The sequence below is a fragment of the Carcharodon carcharias genome, chromosome 21 (genome assembly GCF_017639515.1).
Source record: "Carcharodon carcharias isolate sCarCar2 chromosome 21, sCarCar2.pri, whole genome shotgun sequence".
NCBI lineage: Eukaryota > Metazoa > Chordata > Chondrichthyes > Lamniformes > Lamnidae > Carcharodon > Carcharodon carcharias.
Genome location: NC_054487.1, coordinates 84,279,755 through 84,302,958, shown reverse-complemented (window position 1 = coordinate 84,302,958; position 23,204 = coordinate 84,279,755). Strand labels below are relative to the sequence as shown.

The 23,204-nt window shown below is 45.9% G+C and overlaps 1 protein-coding gene across 2 annotated transcripts in view; it reads right to left on the bottom strand.

Annotated features, from left to right (window-relative positions):
* LOC121293360 (plakophilin-2-like) overlaps positions 1 to 23,204 on the bottom strand; it is an 88,188-nt gene that overhangs the window by 26,104 nt on the left and 38,880 nt on the right. For both annotated transcript variants that reach the window (XM_041216350.1, XM_041216351.1), the window contains exons 5-6: positions 17,388 to 17,595; positions 13,146 to 13,317 (exon numbers count right to left, since the gene is read on the bottom strand). In XM_041216350.1, coding sequence (XP_041072284.1) covers positions 13,146 to 13,317; positions 17,388 to 17,595 — 380 coding nt within the window. The remainder of the gene's footprint in view (positions 1 to 13,145; positions 13,318 to 17,387; positions 17,596 to 23,204) is intronic.

Genomic DNA, 23,204 nt, shown 5'->3' with positions numbered 1-23,204 from the left:
GAGATTATGGGTGGGATTTTTCAGCCCCTCCTGCCGTCAGGATCGTCTGGTCCCACTGAAAAATCAATGCACTTTTGGCTGGGCTGCTGAATCTCCCACGGCGGGTCCCGTTATAATGGGGCCAGAAAATCCCGGCCTATGTAACTGTGCTCATCTTTGTGATAGCTGCAGACAGAATATAACCTCACCTTCGTATCCTGTTATCTTCTGGCGCAGCAGCCTGGAGTTCATCCCACTCAATTGCTCAGCCAGAACACAAATAGATTTCAAGCTATGTAAGCAATGTGTTATCAGTCATCCCTTTCTCTTCCTATATACCCGGCCCATCGTGCCTGTGCTGTCTCTTTGAAAGAGCTGTCCAATTAGTCCCACTCCCCTCTTCTTTCCCAACAAACTCCTTTTCAATTCCTTTTTGAAAGTTCCCATTTAATCTGCTTCCACCACCCTTTCAGGTAGCACCATCCAGATCACAACAACTCTCTGCATTAAGTAATTCTCATCTGTCCTTTGGTTCTTTACCCAATTATCTTAAATCTCTGTCCTCTCGCTACTGATCCTTCTGCCACTGGAAACAGTGTCTCCTTAATTAATCAATCAAAACCATTAATAATTTTGAATACCTTTATTGAATCTTCCTCTATCTTCCTCTGCTCTAACGAGAACAATCGCAGTTTCTGTAGACGTTCCACATGGCCTAAATGTAATGCAAACTATTTGTTCAAAGATAGGCTCATAACCGAAGCTGCTGTGAAACAATCAGCCACACTGCTGAATTTACAAGAGATCTGGCAGATTAAACACTCGCACTGCGTACTACCTTCCCATAATTTGCACTCCACTTACAGTCCTGTCTCCGGTGTTTAGCTCTGCATTTGCACATTACTACATAAGAACTAACCATATCCTTGTGGGTATCTGATTGATCATCACGTCAGAACATGCTGACTGTAAGGGTGAGTCACCAGTAGCTGGAAAGCAATGAGCCCAGACATAAACTGGAGCTGAATGAAGCATGAAGGAACTAGTAGCAGCAGCACAACGGAGCTGCATCAGCAGTTATCAGAGGTCTTTTTGGATTTACGCTGCGCTGTGCATTTTCACCAAGGAACACCATCTCATAGAAACCTACAAAATTCTAACAGGACTAGGCAGGGTAGATGCAGGAAGGATGTTCCCGATGGTGGGGGAGCCCAGAACTAGGGGTCACAGTCTGAGGATATGGGGTAGATCATTTAGGACTGAGATGAGGAGAAATTTCTTCACCCAGAGAGTCATGAGCCTCAAGAATTCGCTACCACAGAAAGTAGTTGAGACCAAAACATTGTATGTTTTCAAGAAGGAGTTATATATAGCTCTTGGGGCGAAAGGGATCAAAGGATATGGGGAGAAAGCGGGAGCAGGCTATTGAGTTGGATGATCAGCCATGATCATAATGAATTGTGGAGCAGGCTCGAAGGGCTGAATGGCCTTCTCCTGCTCCTAGTTTCTATGTTTCCAAGTTTGAATGGAATTCTTCTGTTTGATATTCTAACTCCTTTAAAAGCCATGCTTAAATTAGCAGACAAAGGAATATGAACAAACACGTTGGCCTCAACCTTACTGGGAAAATCAAGGTGAGTTTAATGGCATTCACTGTTATTTATGTCTAAATAGCCCACTAACCTGTGGTGAGGAAGAGATTCCCTGTGAATTGTGAACCACCACAAGTCGCTGGACGATTTGTGCCATTCTGCTGTTAGCCTCTCTAAAATGGCAGCTCGCCCTCAACCTCCCTGTCAGTTTCATGGAATTGCTGCACTTGCACATTAATCACCCATTAAACGCACTGCTGAAAGTTAAGGCTGGTAATTAACAGCGTAAGGACCCTGTTATTGAGGAGATTTAGTTCTTCAATGCCACTCAACCTCTCTAATCCAGAAAGGGAACAATTCAAACCATTGAGTCTCATTCCTGCAGCTAGTAAATTGTTCTTTAAGGCTTTGTAATTTATTTTTTTATTTATGCCTCTTTTTCTCTCTCATATTCTAATCTTTCTTTCCCTCCCTTTATTTCTCTTTCTGGACCTGATTTGACTCTAATTCGTTTGATTTCCTTCTCCGTCCTTCCTCTGTTTCTTTCTCAATTCTTAAATCTCATTGGTTAAGGAGATAGATTGGTGGTTCCATTGTTCACTGAGGTGGCAGATGCCTCATTGCTCGCTCCGTGCTGTTATCAGTCAAACTCCCAGCAAGTTACAGCACAAAAGCTTTTGAATTAAAAAGAGTGAGGGAATCTAATCTAACTAACAGGACAAATCATGAGATGCCCCTCTCCAGCAAACTTTGGGATGATAACACGAAACACAATTTCAACTGATTTAACACCTCATGGTTAATGCAGGTCTGATCTGACTTGCTATCTAAAGTAATACAATATTATAGAGCACCTATACCATAGTAAAAATCCCCCAAAGGTGTTTTACAGGAGCATCTCAAACAAAATGATGACACCAATTACCACGAATGCTGAACTTTACAAGGCAATAATGTGTTAAAATGTCCCTTTGACTTAAAGTTAAACAGATAGTCCTGAAAAGGGGCATGGTGACTTCCTGGTAAGCACCTCAGTTTGCAGAAGTACCTATATGATGTCAGGTTGCCATGAGGACAAAAACTCAAATAGAAACCCACTGATGTGTTGAGTGGCAGTTTTAACACTGCTCACAGTATCTCACAGGACAGAGGAGAAGCTACTGCTGTGGAAAAGCAAGGAAAAGTATCTACATTAGAGACCAAGTAGGCTGCTTTTAAGGGTTCGTTTTTGATTCAAAAGAAAGGGAACAGAACAGACATGGGTCTTGAAGATGTAAGGAAGGGGACTTACCAAGGTGTGCCATAATGGCTAGAATCCACATCTGGAAAACCTAGGTGAAGTGGAACAATTGTCGAAGGAAACTAGAAGTTTCGACCCAGCATGGCAGAGAAAGGTAAACCTCTGCTGGAGAGCTGGGAGTGACTTTCATCCTATTCCTTTAATGCTACATATCTGCCTGAAGTGTGATGCAGAGTAAAGTGTTTCATATGGCAATTTTGGTTGTGTTAGTTAGTTAATGCAAAACTTACCTTTTTCTTTCCTCTGGTGCATGAATTGCTTGTTAACTAATGTTTGATCATTATTGATTATAGTTTGTTACAGTAAAAGTCTTAAAAAGTGAAATCTTCCTCCTCAGTTATTTCTGCTGGTCCTCTGGGAAATTAGTCTCTTTTTAAAAGTTACTGGTGGCTACAAGGGTTGTACCACAAATCACACAAGGAAATATTAGAGTAGATGACCAAAACATTGGTTAAAGAGGTAGATTTTAAGAGACGTCTTAGAGGTAGAGAGAGGGAAAGGCTTAGGGTGGGGGTTCCAGAGTTTTTGGAAACACCTCTTCTGTAAAACTAAATCTCTGAACTACAAGGGTGCGGGTTCAAGGCCTTCTCCAGAGACTTGAGAACAAATTCTAGGCTAACATTCACAGTGCAGTTCTGAGGGAGTGCTGCACTGTTGGAGGCTCTGTCCTTCTCAGCCAGCAGGTGCTGCTAATGGAACTCTACAGGTACCACATCAGAATCCATCTTTCATTCCTTTACTTGCTCCATTATCATCTCCTTTTTCACCTTTCGTCACTTAATTCCTCCTGTTTTCCACCAATCACAGACCTTCCCTTTTGTTCTTTGCGCTCCCCACGCTGCCCCCCACCCCACCCCCCTTCCCCATACCCACCGCATTTTCCCACCTCTGTACTTGGTTAAAACCCCATCGCATCTCTAACTTTTTCTAATTCTGACGAAAAAGATCATCAACCTGAAACATCGACTCTCTTTCTCCCACACAGATTCTGCCTGAGCTGCCGAGTATCACAAAGCGTTTTCAGTTTGCTTATTACTTGAAGTATTTCTCAATTGGCTATGTCCAAACCAATTCAAGCATCCCCAAGCATGCGCCTGTCCCTTTAAGTGAATCACAGATGAGTCCAACAGGGCAAGTAGCCAGCTCCTTGTCTTCTCTGTATTCACGCACCCAATATTTTGTGTCAAGTCATACGTTAAAAGTTGGCACAGCAGCAAATCATCAGAGCTGCTGCTACAAGGAGCAACTCTCCCATGGGCGTGGTCTGTCCCTCAAAATGAAAATCTGTTATTGCTTAATTCCCCTGTGACCAGACATTCATGTCCCTAATGCCTCAATAGGTGAGGATGGTACAGTACACAAATATCATTGGTATACTTATGAGACTGAAAAAGCTGGGCCCTTTTCTCAAGAAAAGGCTGAGGGGTACCTGGGAGAGGCCAGTAAGATTATGAGGTATGAGGCTTTGGTTGGGTAGACTTGTATGTATGTACGTATGTAAAGAAGGTCACATAGAACAAGCTTTATTTATAAAGACATCTTCTATATGGTGCAAGTTCTGCCTTTCAGGTAATTATTTAACTATTCAGGAAAGAGGATACTCCACTCTATAAATATTTAAATCGAATCTAGGTGGTGTTAGAGTTATAGAATCATGGAATGATGTAGCACAGGGGGTGGCCGTTTGGTCCATCATGCCTGTGCTGGCTCTCTGAAAGAGCTGTCCAAATTCTCCTCCTCCTCCCCTGCTCTTTCCCCAGGGCCCTGTCATTTTTCTGTTCCCTTCAGTTCCCTTTCGAAAGGTACGATTGCATCTGCTTCCACCTTCCTCTCGGGCAGTGCACTCCAGATTACATCTCATAGGAACATAACAAATAGGAGCAGGAGGAGGCCATTTGGCCCCTTGAGCCTGCTGCACCATTCAATTAGATCATGGCTGATCGCCTGCTCCAGCGCTATTTTCCTGCACTATCCCCTTATCCCTTGATATCTTTAATATCTAGAAATCTATCGATCTCTGTCCTGAACATACTCAATGACTGAGCCTCCACATCCCTCTGGAGTAGAGAATTCCAAAGATTCATCATGCTCTCGCTGTGTTAAAGCAAGTGTTTCCTCATTAAATCTGTGTACTCCCTCTTCTGACAGTGGAAACAATTTCTCCTTATTTATTCTATCTAAACTGTTCATGTTTTTGAAGAACTCTATAAAATCTCCCATTAACCTTCTCTGTTTGAAGAAGAGCAGCCCCAGCTTCTCCGGTCTCTCCAATACAACTGGTGCGATTTATCTCTGGTTCTATTCCAGAAAATCTCCTCTGCACCTCCCCAAAGCATGGTGCCCAGAATTGGAATCAAGACTCCAACTGGGATCTAACCAGCTGTTCATAAAGATTGAGCGTAGCTTCCTTGCTTTTGTACTCTCAGCCTCTAGTAATGAGGATCTTGCTTAACAAAACTCTGTCAATCTCAATTTCGAATGGACTGCCAGCCTCAACAGCTCCGTGTGGGAGAGAGTGCAAGATTTCCACTAGCCTTTATGTGACAAAATGCTTCCTGACATCACTCCTGAGCAGCTTAACTCTTAATTTTAATTCTGATGCTCTGGACTTACCCACCTGAGGAAATAGGATAGATAAAGACAAACTATCAATCCTTCAATCATCTTAAACTCCTCAATTAGATCACCCTTGATCTTCTATATTTAAGGGAATAGAAGGGACTGTCTATGCAGTTTCAGACCTTAATGATCAAAAGACAAACCAGACCGTGCACTGCACGTTCCAATAATGACCTGCTTTTCAACTAAACTAATAATGGCTCATGCTTAAACATTGAGCTGCTTTGCTGGGTAATTCAACCACACAAATTGGGATAAACCTCTGTCGGATTGCTACTGGGTCAATTATCCAAATTCAAAAGGAAGAACGGTGACCATGTCAAATAAATCTGCCAGCGAGACGCACCTTCTAACAAAGTTAAGCTGTCCACTTGGAAGCTGCTTACTTTGCAAAGGTTGATTCTTGTTAGCTTTGTACTTTGGGACTAAAGTTGTATCAAATAACAAGGCAGAATGATAGACCACGGGAGATAGCTATCCATCATGCCTCTTTGAAAGACCAATTTAACTGAACATTGGAAATAAGAATTAGGAGCAGGAGTAGACCATTCAGCCCCTCGAGTCTGCTCTACCATTCGATAAGATCATAGCTGATCCGATTGTGGTCTCAATTCCATTTTCCTGTCTGCACCCCCACCCCCCCTCCCCCACCATAACCCTTGACTTCCTTGCTTATCAAAAATCTGTCTAACTCGACCTCGATGGCCCAGCCTCCATTGATCTCTGGGAGAGAAGATTCCAAAGTCTAATGATTCTCTGAGAGAAGAAATTCCTCCTCATCTCTGTCTTAAATGGGATACCCCTTATCATCATTCTTCCTACTGTGTCCCCTGAGGGGAATCATCCTCCCAGCAGCTACCCTGTCAAGCCCCCTCAGAATGTTTTTTTGTTTCAATAAGATCATCTCTCACTCCTCAGCTCTTTTTCCATTGCCTTACAATTTTTTTTTTCCCCTTTCAAGTTATGTGCGGGGCTGAAGGGGTTAAGTGATGAGCATCTTGGGATGGTTACCTGACGGGGTGTCATTTTGCTCTCAGCAGTCTTATTAATACCTTCCTGAAAGCAGAAGCTTTTTAGGTGTAACTTTGTTCTGGTTTTAACTGGAATATAAAGGGGTGGGAGTTAGGCTTCGGTTGTACTTTTTAAAAATGGTCAGACGGCTTCTGGAGTAACTGTGTTCAGTCCTGAGAGCATTGGAACATAGGAGCAGGAGTAGACCATTAGGATCCTTGAGCCTGCTCCACCAGTCAATCAGATGATGGCTGATCGCTATTCCCCCGCACTATCGTCTTATCCCTTGCTGTTTTTAATGTCGAGAGATCTATTGATCTCCATCTTGATCACACTCAATCATTGAACCTCCACATCCCTCTGGGTAGAGAACGCCAACAATTTACCACCCTCTGAGTGAAGAAATTCCCCCTCATCTCAGCCCTAAATGGCTATCTCTCATTCTGAGACTGTGTCCTCTGGTTCTAGACCCCCCACACCAGCCAGGGGAAACAACCTTCCTGCATCCACCCTGTCACACCCTGTAAGAATTTTCTAAGTTTAGATCACCTCTCATTCTTCAAAACGCTAGAGAATATAGGCCCAGTCTCCTCAATCTCTCCTCACAGGACAATCACCCTGTCCCCAGGATTCGTCTGATGAATGTTCATTGCACTCCCTCTGTGGCTAGTATATCCTTCCTTAGGTAAGGAGACCAAAACTGTACACAATACTCCAGGTGCGGTCTCACTAAGGCCCTATACAATTGCAGCCAAAGGTCTTTACTCCTGTGCTCTAATCCCCTTGCAATGCACCTCAGGAGACGCTCGAGGGAGTGGGCTGCACAGATTCACCAGAATAATACCAGGACTAAATTATGATGACAAATTGAGATTAGAAGATCAAGGGCGGTGCAGTTTGAAGTGTTTAAAATGATTAAGGGATTTGATAGGATGGATAGAACAAAACCATTTCCTCTGGGGGGGGAGGAATCGAGCACCAGGAGATGCATGTTTACACTTTGAGCTTTCAGGCGTGAAGTCAGGAAACACTTCTACACACAAAGGGTGTGGTTACAAAGAATTGTGCTCGCTAATTATTACCGAGAACTGTCTACTGCAGGAGGACCGAGTGTTCGTGCTTGACTACCTAACTGCTTCAATAATTAGCTGTTTGGCAGTACAGAACTTGGGTATTGCTGACAAATCAGACTTTTTTGTCGAAGATTTTCATCTTGCACTCATCAGGACAATTTGCAAGTAAATAACAATATCAAGGGAAACAGCATATTTATACTGTATGAGAAGAGAGTGCTGACTGGTTGGTAAGTGGACTCTGATTGGTAGAGACGTTACCATGGAGAAAGCACCAGTTGGTGGTGACTGATAGTTAACTGCCAAGCATTGTTTAAAATTTAAACCAGGTAGCTTGACTGTACTTGGTCAAAACATTGCCCTGGGGAATAAGTCAGCAGATGGCTGTCATTTATTTTGTTTCACTGAAACAGGCACAACCTGTGTACATAAATATATATATTATATATATATAAATATAAAAACAAAAAACTGCTGATGCTGGAAATCTAAAACAAATACAGAATTACCTGGAAAAACTCAGCAGGTCTGGCATCAGCGGAGAAGAAAAGAGTTGACGTTTCGATCATCAACGTGTGTACATGTTCTTTCTGTCTGCAAAGAACAGGGCCCTGTGTACTGACACATGTAACGTCCAGGAAACGCAAATGGGCCACACTGCAAGCCCAACTGACTACCTTAAATTGGGTGTCAGCGCAATTCTTAGCACATTGAGGATTACCTAGCAAATGTTGTCCAATTGTGGAAGCACATCTAATGTTGGACACTGTGTCTTGAGTCTTTTTGGCTTGACGGCAGCATCCTGCTAGTGGTGAATACCGCTCATCATGCGAGTGCACTGCTACTTCAATAATTCAACACTAAGGAGAACTAAAGATCACAACTGGAACCCTAAGATTTTCATGTGAAAGAAATTGGCCTGAATTGTTAGAAGGAAGCTTTTATCTACGAATGCAGCATCTCATCACTGAGCAGATTCTCAATGATGTGGTGGACCCCCTGCCCTCAAGAGGAACTCCATTGAAAATCAAAGGATTAGAAAGTTGGACAACTAATTTACAGTTCCAGTTGTATGGCCGGGTGTTAATTTGAAAACCTACCTCCATACAGAATCATGGAACGATATAGCACAGAAGAAGGCTGTTCAGCCCATTGTGCCTGTGCCAGCTCTTAGGTAGAGCTATTCAGTTAGTCACACTCCCCTGCACCTTCCCGTGTCTCCTTGTATTTATACAATTCCCTTCTGAAACCTTCTGAAGCTATTACTGAATTTACCATGCAGGCAGTAAATTCTAGATCATAACAGCTCATTCAGAAGCATTCCCGAGCATGTTTTAAGCAATATTTGGGCTGGAATTTCCCGAATTTGACCACTGTACCATATATTACATTATTTCGTCCTCTGGCTACAAACGCATTCCGAAATTTGCCAGAAAAAGATGTGAGTATTGATGCAGCAATAATCCCTGAAGAGGGAACCCTGAATCAGTGGAGTTACCAGCTTTTCCCAACTGCACCAACCACCTAATAATGCTCAACAATCCCTTCCTTCTCAGGCATCTATCCAATTCCCTTTTGAAACTTCCTGCTGAATGGGCTGTTTTCACTGCCCATCCAGGCAGCACATTCCAGATCACAACAACTCGCTGCGTAGAAAGTTCTCATCTGCCTCTGGCTCTTTTGCAAATATCTGAAATCTGGGTTCTCTGGTTACTGCATTATTTATTTATTTGATCTGTGTGGATGTGTTAAGTTGTGTCTCAGCAATGGCTCGGTTGGTAGTTCCCTTGCCTTTGAGTCAGTTATGGTTGTGGGTTCAAGTCCCTGGAGACTTGAGCACACAAAAAAATCTAGGCAGAGACACTCCAGTGCAGCACCGAGGGAGCCCTACACTGGGATTGTCCAGTCCTGCCGAACAACAATGGACTTTTGGCTGGGTCACTGAATCTCCTGCGGTGGGTCACACCACAACAGCGCCAGAAAATCTGGACCTCTGTCTTTCAGAGGAGAGGTTAAACTGAAGACCTGTCAGGTGGATGATAAGGTCCCATGGCACTGTTTCAGAGAAAAGCAGGGCCTTTACCCCTGGTGTCCTGGCCAATATTTAACCCTCAATCAATATAACTAAAACAAACTATCCAGTCATTTATCACCCAGCTGTTTGTGGGAGCTTGCTGTGCACAAACTGGCTGCTGCATTTGCCAGATTGGCTACACTTCGCAAGCACTTCATTGGTTGTAAAGCCCTTTGGGGCATCCAGTGGCTGTGAAAGGCGTTAAATAAATGTAGGTCTTTATAGTCTTTTTTTTAAGGTGGGATGAATGGCCCCTGCTCACCTGCATCTACCCTGCAGCCATTCACCAAAATTCCCACAAGGAGGGCAGAATTTTACACCCTGCGGGCGAGGGTCCTGACATCAGCACGCACTCTTGCGATATTTTGGTCAGCGCGCGAGAGTCAGCAGCGCACCCACCCGCTGACAAATAAGAGGCCAATTAAGGCCACGAATCAATTAATTTAATTCTATTTTTCGCTGCCCGTCCGACCTTATGGTTGGTGAATAGGCCAGGCGGCCTTTGCATTTTTTGAGGAAACCTCATTCACGGGGGGTGGGGTGGGGGGGTGGGAATGAGGTTTCCAACGGGTAGTTTTAAAAAAAAACAATTTTGAAACATCATTTTTGTTACGTTCCTGTTCATGTGACTGAGCCACACGCAGGAATGTTTCCCTTACTTTTAAGATCTTTATTTTTCATTGTAAAATCCTTCAGCTCCCCTGAGGCAGCTCCGTGCCTTCAGGGAGCTTCTGGTGTGCGCTCCCACAACCACCCCCCTCTCCCCCACCGCACGTGGGCAGACTTCAGCGCCCGCGCTCCTCCCGCCCTTACCCCAGCGTGGGTGGCTGTCTGTTTCGTGGCTGTTCCCGGACCTTCCTGCCCGACGAAGTGGGAAGTCCATCCCGTCCTTCCCAGCATTAGAAAGCACAGAGACACAGGGGTACAGTGTCTAACTGGTGGGAAAGGTCTTTTGGTTGGTTGGCACTACCCTCTGATATTTGGTGCCAAAAACGGTCTGGATGTTGTCTTTGAGATGATTGGTCACTCAGTTACTACACCTCACATTAATGCCCTGGCTTAAAGATTTATCTGCAGGCACCTTAAACCACTTTTTATAATAGAGTGAAACGTACAAAACAGTATCAGAAGGTCTCTGGGCGAAAGTTGTCATGGAAACAATAAGTCAACAGAGTCACCTTGTTAAATTATTGACAAAGTCTAGGAGAATACGTTGCACTCTCTCTGTTCCAAAGGGTATAAATCACACTCTGCATGATCTAAAAGACATAACAAAAGCTATCGATAATGCCTTTCACAGACTCATGAGGCCTCAAAGTTCTTTACGACTGATACATTTTTTTAAGGAGAGCCACTGTAGTAATGTTGAGAAAGTCAGTCAATTTACACATATAAAGATCCCACAAACAGCAATGTGATAATTACCAGATGATCTCTTTTTAGGTATTGGTTTAGGGATAAATCCTGCCCAGGACATCGGGAGAACCACCCACATCTTCTTCGAAACAGTGGCCAAAGGATATTTTACTTTCAGCTGAGAGAGAAGTTGCGTGCTCGGTTTAACAGCTCACTGGAAAGACAGCACATTTAACAGGGCTGCACTCTCTCTGTACTGACTCTCTGACAGTGCCGCACTTCCTCAGTACTGACCTTCCGACAGTGCTGCACTCCCTTAGTACTGATCTTCCGACAGTGCTGCACTCCCTCAGTACTGATCTTCCGACAGTGCTGCACTCCCTCAGTACTGATCTTCTGACAGTGCTGCACTCCCTCAGTACTGATCTTCCGACAGTGCTGCACTCCCTCAGTACTGATCTTCCGACAGTGCTGCACTCCCTCAGTACTGATCTTCCGACAGTGCTGCACTCCCTCAGTATTGACCTTCCGACAGTGCTGCACTCCCTCAGTACTGACCTTCCGACAGTGCTGCACTCCCTCAGTACTGACCTTCCGACAGTGCTGCACTCCCTCAGTACTGACCTTCCGACAGTGCTGCACTCCCTCAGTACTGATCTTCCGACAGTGCTGCACTCCCTTAGTACTGATCTTCCGACAGTGCTGCACTCCCTCAGTACTGACCTTCCGACAGTGCTGCACTCCCTCAGTATGGACCTTTGACAGCGCAGTACAACCTCTATACTGCCCCTTCAGCAGTTGTAAAGGACTATCACATTTTTCCTGTGGGATACTTTAAAGCAGGTTTCTGTTTGTGTGTGTGTGTGAATAAGTTAAGTAAGTTGTAATCTGTTAGACTGCAAGGTTTGAATCATCAAAGGGGTTCACTATGAAAACAGGTATTTAAAATACTAATGGGCAAGCTAAGTAAAATGCAATTTGCATTTTTAGATAAGTGGAGAAGGTGTTGGCTTTTCAAAAGGGATATGGTAAGATGTTTACAACAGGCAAGATAAATAAGGCAAACTTATTAAGTTTATTTTTCCCGAAAGTGCTGGTCCTAATGACAACGTGAAAGATTTTTATATTCTGGGAGAAGTAACTTTCAAAGACAGGTTGAAACAACGGGATTTACAGATCAAAAAGGAGGAAATATATTTAAAGAAAGATGGAAAGCTGTACGAGGTGTGGCCATGTGAGATCTTGAAAGCTGCGCTATGTGAACCAGGCTTGTGGGAAAAGCCTCTCGCCACTCAGGAGAAGTTTGCTGTTCCAGTAACAAAGGTTGTGTCAAAAGCCTTTGGAGTTTCACTTTCAAGTGAGAGGGAAAAAGAAGCTGTGAAATGCCTCACTTATAGCAACAGGCAGTGCTCGTGGTAATCTTGCTGGATGTGTCATAGATTAATAAACTACTTTGGGCTGTTGCCTGAAGGGGGTGTGTAGTTGGGGGTCTAGTGAAGTAGAAGTTTTGGGAACTTTTATAAGGTGAAGTAACTGTGTAACTGTAATCTTGTGTGTGTTTAATTTGTTCTTTTGTTAGTAAATGTTTTAGCTTAATCTTTAAAATCTCTAAAGGTGGCAGTGGACTTGTGACTTCTGACTTCAGTGCACAAACCTCCTCGTAATAAATACAAATTGCAAAATTGTTATGATAGCCTGGCCAGGTTTCCCTCTGGGATTTGATCAGCCTGGCACATAGCACCTGGCATAATCATAATACAGTGCAGCACTCCCTCAGTACTTTCCCTCCAACAGTGCAGCACTCCTTCAGTACTGATTCTCTGACAGTGCAGCACTCCCTCACTACTGACCCTCTGACAGTGCGGCGCTCCCTCAGCACTGACCCGCTGATAGTGTGCACTCCCGCAGTACTGACCATCCGACAGTGCAGCACTTCCTCAGTACTGACCCTCTGACAGTGCAGCACTCCCTTAGTACTACCCTCGGAGTATAAGCCTGCAGTTTGAGCTCAAATCTCTTGAATGGGATTTGAACACATGACCCTTGTGGTTTGGAGGTGGAAGTGCTAACATAGTTACAGCCCCGCTGACCTTGCTTTCTGTAACTTTGCAGACTCTGTCTGGGGTTCAATGGCAGCTCACCTCATGCAGCCAGTGGTGTTGTAGAAGATGTCGGAGTCTACATCAAAGTTCTTGACATCTCCGTCTGGCCAGCCAGAGAATGGAATGATAATTGATGTCGTCAAGTGTGTTAGAGTTCGTTCGATTAGGTCATGCTTCAAATGTTCATTTGAAGACAAGTTCCACAGTAAACCTGACATGTGTAGAAACAAAGAGGGAAGCATCGGTCAGGTGAAGACAGCCTTTCAACCTGAAAAAGTGAACTACATTTACTTTTTTCTATCCATTCACTGGATGTGGGCTTCGCTGGCTGGGCCAGCATTTATTGCCCATCCCTAACTGCCCTTTGAGAAGGCGGTGGTGAGCTGCCTTCTTGAACCACTATAGTCCATGTGGTGTAGGTACACCCACAGTGCTGTTAGGGAGGGAGTTCCAGGATTTTGACCCAGCGACAATGAATGAACAGTGATACATTTCCAAGTCGGAATGGTGAGTGGTTTGGAGGGGAACTTCCAGGTGGTGGTGTTCCCAGCTATCTGCTGCCCTTGTCCTTCTATTTGTTAGTGATTGTGGGTTTGGAAGTTGCTGTCTAAGGAGGCTTGGTGAATTCCCACAGTGCACCTTGTAGATGGTACACACTGCTGTTACTGTGTGTTGGTGGTGGAGGGAGTGAATGTTTGTGGATGTGGTGCCAATCAAGAGGGCTGCTTTGTCCTGGATGGTGTCAAGCTTCTTGAGTGTTGTGGGAGCTGCACTCATCCAGGCAAGTGGGGAGTATTCCATCACATTCCTGACTTGTGCCTTGTAGATGGTGGACAGGCTTTGGGGAGTCAGGAGGTAAGTTACTCGCCGCAGGATTCCTAGTCCCTGACCTGCTCTTGTAGCCACAGTAATTATTTGGCTAGTCCAGTTCAATTTCTGGTCAATGGTAACCCCCAGGATGCTGATAGTGGGGGATTCAATGATGGTAATGACATTTAAGGTCAAAGGGCGATGGTTAGATTCTCTCTTGTTGGAGATGATCATTGCCTGGCCCTTGTGTGGCGTGAATGTTACTTACCACTTGTCAGCCCAAGTAACTGGACTGATAGCTGGGCACTGAGAAAGTGATTGGGCAGAATCAACATGGATTTATGAAAGAGAAATCATGTTTGACAAACCTGTTTGTGTTTTTTGAGGATGTTAGCAGCAGACAAATAAAGATGAATCAATGGATGTGGTGTATTTGGATTTTCAGATGGCTTTTGATAAGGTCCCACAGAAGAGGATTATAAGCAAAATTAGAGCACATGAGATTGGGGGTAATATACTGGCATGGATTGAGGATTGGTCAACGGACAGAAAACAGCTGGAATAAATGGTAATTTTCAGGTTGACAGGGTCTGAGTAGTGGGATACCACAAGGATCAGTGCTTGGTCCCCAGCTATTCACAATCTAGGTCAATGATTTGGATGTGGGGACCAAATGTAATATCTGCAAGTTTGTCAATGGCACAAACTAGTTTGGAGTATGTATTGTGAGGGAGATGAAAAGAGGCTTCAAGAGGGTTTGCGTAGGTTTATTGAAAGGGCAAGAACATGGCAGATGGAATATAATGTGGAAAAATGATAGGTTTTGCACTTTGGTAGGAAGAACAGAGGTGCAGAGTATTTCTTAAATGGTGAGAGGTTGGGAAGTGTTGATGTCCAAAGGGACCTGGGTGTCCTTGTTCATGAACCACTGAAAACTAACAGGCAGGTGCAGCGAACAATTAGGAAGGCAAATGGTATGTTGGCCTTTATCGGAAGAGGATTTGAGTTCAGGAGTAAAGAAGTCTTGCTGCAATTGTATCGAGCCAAGGTGAGACTGCATCTGGAATATTGTGTACAGTTTTGATCTACCTACTTAAGGAAGGATATACTTGCCATAGAGGGAGTGAAATGAAGGTTCCCCAGACTGATTCCTGGGATAGTGGGATTGACTTATGAGGAAAGATTGAGGAGGCTGGGCCTGTATCCTCTGCAGTTTAGAAGAATGAGAGATGATCTCATTGAAACTTTAAACATTCTTAAGGGACTATACAAGATAACTGCAGGAAGGATGTTTCCTCTGTCTGGAGAGTCTAGAACCAGGGGACACTGCCTCAGAATAAGGGGCAGGTCATTTAGGACTGGGATGAGGTGGAATTTCTTCACTGAGGATGGTGAATCTTTGAAATTTTCTACTCCAGAGGGATGTGGTGGCTCAGTCACTGAGTATGTTCAAGACAGATCGATAGATTTCTAGACACTAAAGATAACAAGGGATATGGGGATAGTGTGGGGAAATGAAGTTGAGATAGAAGATCAGCCATGATCTTGTTGAGTGGTGGAGCAGGTTCGAGGGGCTGAATGGCCTCCTCCTGTTCCTGTTTCCTACGTTCCTATGTTCATGAGTTATTTCTTTACCCAGTGAGTGGTCAGAATATGGAATTTGCTATCACGTGGTATAATTAGGGTGAAGACCAGAGGTGCATTTAAGGGGAAGCTAGATGAGTACATGAGGGAGAAAGAAATAGAAAGATATGTTGTTAGGCTGAGATGAAGCGAGGTCGGAGGAGGCTCGCATGGAGCATACATGCTAGCATAGAGCTGTTGGGATGAATGGCCTGTACTGTAAAATTCCATCTAGTTGTTCGCTTCCAGACAAAACTTCAGTAAATAATGTATGTAAAACAGAATGAGGGAGATTTGGAGAAATTTCTTTCTGCAGAGTGTTATTGACGTAGGTGAAATATAAAGCATTGCATCTTTTGAGGGAAAAGTGAGTTAATGTTTAAAGCACAGGAAAACACAGAGTTAAGAGGAGAGTGCAGTGAAGAGAAACTGGATTTGGCTCGTGCTTGCATCGATAAAATGGGGCAATTGTGCTGTAAATTTTTTTTACGGGTTCTTCCAAATTCTAAAACAGTAACAGTGAGCAATTCCAATTATCATTTCATTTCTCTCTCTCTCTCTCTCTCTGTCGCACATCTCTACAGAACCAAGGTTTATTTCTCTTTCAGCAAATTCCAGCTCATTCAAATCTTTTCGGCCAGTAACCTAACTAGCACCAAGTCCTGATCACCCACGCCCCACCCCCCCCCGGGCTGTAATCGCTAATCCGCACTGGCTCCCTGGTCACCTCAATTTTAAAATCTTCATCTTGTGTTCGAATCCCTCCATGCCCCCACCCCCCCCACCCCGGCTATTTCTGTAACCTCCTCCAGCCCCACAACTCTCTTGAGATCTCTGCGCGCTCTCTTTCTGGCCTCTTGCACCTTCCCGATTTTGATCGCCCCACCACTTGGGCTGACAAGTGGCAAGTAACACTCGCGCCACACAAGTGCCAGGCAATGACCATCACCAACAAGAGAGAAACTAACCATCGCCCCTTGACCCTCAATGGCATTACCATCACTGACCACCCCCCCGCCCCCCAACTATCAACATCCTAGCTGCTTCGGACCCAGGGTCTGAAATTTCCTCCCTCAACCTCTCTCTCCTCATTGAAGCTACTCCTTAAAATCTACCTCTTTGACTAAGCTTTCGGTCGTCTGCCTCAATATCTCTTTACGTCAGTTTTGTTCGATAACCCTCCTGTGGGGCAACTTGGTATGTTTTACTGTGTTAGGGGTGCTATATAAATGTAAGCTGTTGTTCTTCTACACCCAGCTTCACCAGCCCCCCCACCCCCCCCCCACCTTTCCTCATGATTGGGAAAATCCACAAGAAAGACCCCTAACGAGTACAGTGGGTCAGAAAGTGTTTTCTGACTGGCACTGTTCATGTGTAAATGAATACCGTGGTCATCAAAGCTGATTCATTTGGTTATTTTTAAACGTTAATTGCTACAGTGAAAGTACAGAGAAGAATTTAGAACATGCGGTTTGACAGTCAGGGCACATACAAAGAAACGGGCTCAACGAGTCAGCGGGGAGATGGGTATAAAGACAAAATCATGCAACGAGTTGTTAATATCTGGAAGGCGCTACCTGGGAGGGCAGTGGAAGCAGATTCAGCAGTAACTTTCAAAAGGGAATTGGGTAAATACTTGAAGGAAAGGCTGCGGGGAAAGAGACGGGGAGTGGGACTAATTGCATAGTTCTTTCAAAAGAGTCGGCACAGGCATGACGGGCTGAATGGCCTTCTCCTGTGGTGTATGATTCTATGAATGTATCCAAGGTGGGACTGATGTTAAACCCCCTTAATGCTTAAATCTGGACAATGTTCAAAATCACGGAGCGGACTTTACAATGAACTCACCAGTGATTTGCTTCTTTGTCTCAAGGTCCTTGCTTTGTCCCAGCAACTGCATCAGTTTTTGGAGTCCGTTATGCTCCTGCACTTCTAGCTTGCTATCGTTCTCCTCATACACCCCATTTCGGATGGCCCCGCAGGTTGCCCTCTGAACTTCGACGTTCTGGTTATTGAGCAGGGTGATAAGTTTCCCAATCCCATCCAAGGCGTAAAGCTGCAGGAAAATTGCATGTTTCAAACATTTCAGCAGCACGTTCAGTCCACCTACTGTGGTGGGCTCCTTGTCATTTGAGTGTGTCCAAGCTGTAAGTGATTCACGTCGTATAACATTATAGGCAAGGCACAACAATGTGCATTTGTATAGCGCCTTAAAATGTAGAGAAACATCCCATGATGCTCCACAGGAGCATGATCAGATCAATATTGACACTGAGCCACATAATGCGATATTATGGCAGGTAACCAAAATCTTGGTCAGAGAGGATGGTTTTAACAAGTGTCAGGGGAAATGCTGACATAGTGGTAGTGTCACTGGACTCGTAATCACCTTACCTTAGGAAGGATGTTACTGCCATAGAGGGAGTGCAGTGAAGGTTTACCAGACCTGTTTCAGGGATGGCGGGATTGTCTTATGAAGAGAGATTGGGGAAACTGGGCCTGTATTCTCTAGAGTTTCAAAGAATGAGAGGTGATCTCATTGAAACCTAAAAAGTACTTAAAGGAATAGACGGGGTAGATGCAGGTAAGATGTTTCCCCTGGATGGGGAGTCTAGAACCAGGGGACACAATTTCAAAATAAAGGAGAAGCCATTTAGGACCGAGATGAGGAGAAATTATTTTACTCAGAGAGAGTTGTGAATCTTTGGAATTCTCAACCCCAGCAGCTGTGGAAGTAGAGTCATCGAGTATGTGTAAATCAGAGACTGACAGATTTCGAAATACCAACGACATAAAGGGATATGGGGATAGTGTGGGGAAAAGGCATTGAAGTGGGCAATCAGCCATGATCGTACCAAACGGTGGAGCAGGCTCGATGGGCTGAATGGTCTTTTAAAAATTCGTTCATGGGATGTGGGCATCACAGGCTAGGCCAGCATTTATTGCCCTTCCCTAATTGCAGGCAAAGTGGTGGTGAACCGCCTCTTTGAACCACTGCAGTCCATGTGGTGTAGGTATACTCCTGTTCCAATGTTCCTTAATATCCAGAGGCCCAGAATAATGCTCTGGGGACAAGGATTCAAATCACCGCAGCAGCCGGTGGAACTTAAATTCAATTAGTTAAACTCCGGAATTAAAAACTAGCCTCAGTTTTAGTGACCATGAAATCACTGTCAATTGTCGTAAAAAAAACATCTGGTTTGGAAATCTGCCGTCCCAATCCTGTTTGGTCCACATGTGACTCCAAAACCACAGCAATGTGGCTTATTCTGAAATGGCCTAGCAAGCCACTTGGTTGTGTCAAACCACTACAAAGTCTAAAAGGAATGAACTCCCTCCCTAACAGCACTGTAGGTGTACCTACACCACAGGGACTTTTTTTATTAATTTATGGAATGTGGGCATCGCTGGCTGGGCCAGCATTTATTGCCCATCCCTAATTGCCCTTGAGAAGGTGGTGGTGAGCTGCCTTCTTGAACCGCTGCAGTCCATGTGGTGTAGGTACACCCACAGTGCTGTTAAGGAGGGAGTTCCAGGATTTTGACCCAATGACATTGAAGGAACGGTGATATATTTCCAAGTCAGGATGGTGAGTGACTAGGAGGGGAACTTCCAAGCGGTGGTGTTCCCATGTGTCTGCTGCCCTTGTCCTTCTAGGTGGCAGTGATCGTGGGTTTAGAAGGTGCTAAGGAGCCTTGGTGAATTGTTGCAGTGCAACTTGTAGATGGTACACACTGCTGCTACTGTGTGTCAGTGGTGGAGGGAATGAATGAATGTGGATGTGGTGCCAATCAAGTGGACTGCTTTGCCCTGGATGGTGTCGAGCTTCTTGAGTGTTGTGGGAGCTGCACTCATCCAGGCAAAAGGGGAGTATTCCATCACACTCCTGACTTGTAGATGATGAACAGGCTTTGACAAGTCAGGGGGTGAGTTACTTGCCGCAGGATTCCCAGCCTCTGACCTGCTCTTGTAGCCACAGTATTTATATGGCTAGTCCAGTTCAGTTTCTGTTCAATGGTAACTCCCAGGATGTTGACAGGGGTTCAAGAAGGTGGCTCACCACCACCACCTTCTCAAGGGCAATAAATGCCACATCCTGTGAAAGAATAAAAAATAAACTTGAGGTGAAAGAAGTAGAGAGTGTCTAGGGAGTCTAGGGGAGGGAATTCCAGAGCTCAGGGCCTTTTCAGCTGAAGGGACATGGTGGGATGTCTCTCTACCTCATTCTCTCCTCCTTGACCAAGCTTTTAGTAACCAGCCCTCACCCCCGCCCCCCGACCCACCCCCTAGCGCTACCTGATTTGGTTCAGTGTCAATTTTTGTATGATTGGCCTCCTGCAAAGCTTCTTGGGACATTTCATTAGAGTACAGGTGCTATGCGAATGCAGGTTTTTGTCGGCATTCTATTCCTATTTTAAAAATAATCCCAGGAGCCGATTTTTTAAAAGAATACTTATCATAACCGCAGTTAGAGATTTTGGTCTAAATCTTCTGGTCTCCGGATAGTCGGAGACTCGGGGGCAGAACTTTCAGGTCGACGTGTGGGAGTGTGCCCGACACGTCCGAGCGAGAAATAGAGCGCGTTGGCGTTGGCCCAGCATGCTGACATCACCGCGCACCCTCGCCATATTTCGCCAGGTGGGTACACAATGAAGACACTGGCGTGCCCACTATTAACTAACAGGCTGGTTAAGGCCCTTGAGACACCAATTGTCTCTGACTTTACGTGGCCTGTACGATTTTCAGGGGTAAACGGGCAGGCCACATTTTCAAAAACCTCATCCGTGGGCAGCATAAGAGGGGTGAGTGTGCTTGTTAATGCAAGTAGCTTCTGCTTTAGCTTCTAACTTGCTGCTCTTGCTTATGTGAACAGGACACCTTCATTTTGCTTCAGAGCTGATTTGACAGAAATCAGAGGCTTCAGTTCAGGACTCAAGTGTTGTTTTCCAGGCCCCCGGAGGATTCATACCAGTCGGGGCCTTCCAGCTATCAGACAGCCTTCCCTTACCATGGGAATGGGGATTGTGGTCTCCGCTGGAGGCACCTCCTCTGAGGTGGAAGAGAGGGGCAGAAGGGCGAGGAGAGCAGTTGTCCCTATTCAGCCTCCAGGGGAGTGACCTGTGGGGGGAGAGACGCAAACACAAGGGGGGTAGGGCCAGCAGGAAGTTCAAGGCGGAAGGGGCCACAGAAGACGCCACTATCCTGCTGCCAGGGCAGCTACCTCAATATCTCTGAGGTGCAATGCCAAAGGAGGCTCTGCCTCTCCAGGGAGACTGTAACCTCCATCTGTCAGAGGGTCGGGCCTGAGATCAGCCCTGACTATGTAGATGGACACTCCATACCAGTGGCACAAAAGGTCACAGTGGCCCTCAACTTCTATGTCTCTGGTTCTTTCCAGGGCTCAGTGGGGGAATCTGTGTGGAATCTCCCAATCAGTTGTCCTCAGTTGCGTGAACCTGGTGACAGAAGCTCTGTTCAGGCGGCTGTTGACTTTTATTCATTACCGTACGGACAAGGCCTGTTAGGCAGAACAAGACAGGGGCTTCACAGCGATTGCTGGGTCCCCCATGTCCAGGGTGCTATAGACTGTACACATGTGGCCATCAAGGCACCAGTGGGTCAGCCGGGTGCCTTCATCAACAGGAAGGGTTTCCACTCCATGAACGTGCAGATAATGTGTGACTACAGGATGCAGATTCTACAAGTCTGTGCAAGGTACCCAGGCAGCTCCCACGATGCTTACATCCTGAGACACTCCCAGGTGCCGAGGCTCTTCAGTGCTCCAGCCCGGCTGGATGGGTGGCTGCTGGGTGACAAGGGCTATCCATTGAAAAGGTGGCTTATGAAGCCTCTCTGCCATCCAAGAACAGAGGCAGAGCAGCGGTACAACAACAGCCAGGCCTCCACATGGGTCTTTTCAAGATGTATTTCCGGTGCCTGGATCTTTCAGGGGGCGCACTCCAATACCCCCCAGAGCGGGTGTCACTGATAGCGGCTGCATGCTGTGATCTCCACAATCTGGTGCTGGAAAGAGGGGACACTGTGGAGGAAGAGGATCTTGATGCAGCTGCACAAGCAACAGACGATGAGTCCAGTAGTGAGTCCGAGGATGAGCACAGTCAGGAGAACGCTAAGGGGATAGACTCTGATCTGGGCAACCTCCAGGGAGGCAGGGACACCCGGGGAAGCTTTGATCCAAAGCTCCTTCAGCTCGCTTACCAGATACAAACCACTACCACATGCCAGGGCTGCTGGCTCCATACTCCATCCCTGACAGGAACATTTGCTTGGTGAACAACAAGCGCTATGTGCCATTTCAATAAATTCTAATGAGAAACAAATTACTCATAACATCATGGGCTGGCCCTGCACCTGCAGAATTAATGAATCACCCAGAGGCTCGTTGTATAAAAACACATTTAATGATGTGGTGTCTGGCATGCAAAGTACAAATGAAATTGAGAGGTGATATCCATCCTACCTAACAATAATTAACGTAAAAGTGGGGGAAACAAATATCACCCGTGATAAGGACATGTTGCGCTTAAGGTGCTTTACATTTACAGGTGCTGTGTCTGGGTTCTTCCCCCTCGCTGGCACCAGCATTGGAGGCAGCTGCTGACTCTGCTGTTTTGTTGGCCTTGATGACCTTGGCGGGCGTCCTCTGGCCAGTGGAGCCTGTGCTGGCCCCTCCTGGGAGGGAGTGGCCAGTGCCACAGCTGGTATCTCCCCAGTCACCGCAGCCTCATCAGATACCACAGTCACTGACAGAGGGGCGGAGGAGCTACTGCCATTATCCAGAGCACCCTGAGAGGAGCCCACAGAGAGGACTGGCAGGTGTGGGGCCGCCAACGTGAGGTCACATTGGACCTCCCTGCTCACCACTGATGGATGGGCACTGAGCTGGGATACTGGGTGCCTTAACCATCTCCCACACTGATACTGACCAGCTGAGGCCATTGTCAGTGTGAGGGCTGCAGGTCCAAGCACATCTCCAGAAACTCCTGATTCTGTTCCTGGAGGAGCTTCTCCATGAGAGTCACCGTTCTCTCCATGGAGGAGGCATTGCGCTCGGCCATGAGGGTCAATCCAGTGCTCATGCTCCACAGGGACTCCTCCTCAATGGAGACCATGACACACATTCCCTCATGTATCCCCGCCAGATCCTCCCACACATCTCGCTGGACTTCCAGCATCTGCTGCCTCAGGGACAACTCCAGAGGCTCATCCTCAGCCATCGACTGAGCATCATCCTGGTCTCCAGCCGTCCTCTGACTGCCGGCGCCCTGGGCACTCTCTGCCTCCACCTTCACCTCAAGCGAGTGTGAAAATGCCCTCAGCAATGTGCACTGAGATACCAGACAGTGATCTTATACCCACCGAGGAGCTGGTATCTGTGCTGGTGCCTGCTTGACAGAGAGGGTGTGACGCAGGTGCTTGCTGAGGGGTCAGAAGTGAGCCTTCAGGCTCCTCACCCCGATGGGCTGCTGGTGAGCCTAAAAGGGAGAAGAAGGACATGTCACTAGTTGAAGTCATTAGTCTGTTACTGTGCATGTCTGGCACCCAGATGAGACAGAGATCTGCATCGTGGTGCCCTCGTCTTTCCATTATCAATGGGGATTCCAGGTTCGAGGGTCACATCAATATAGAGACTGCACTGGAATG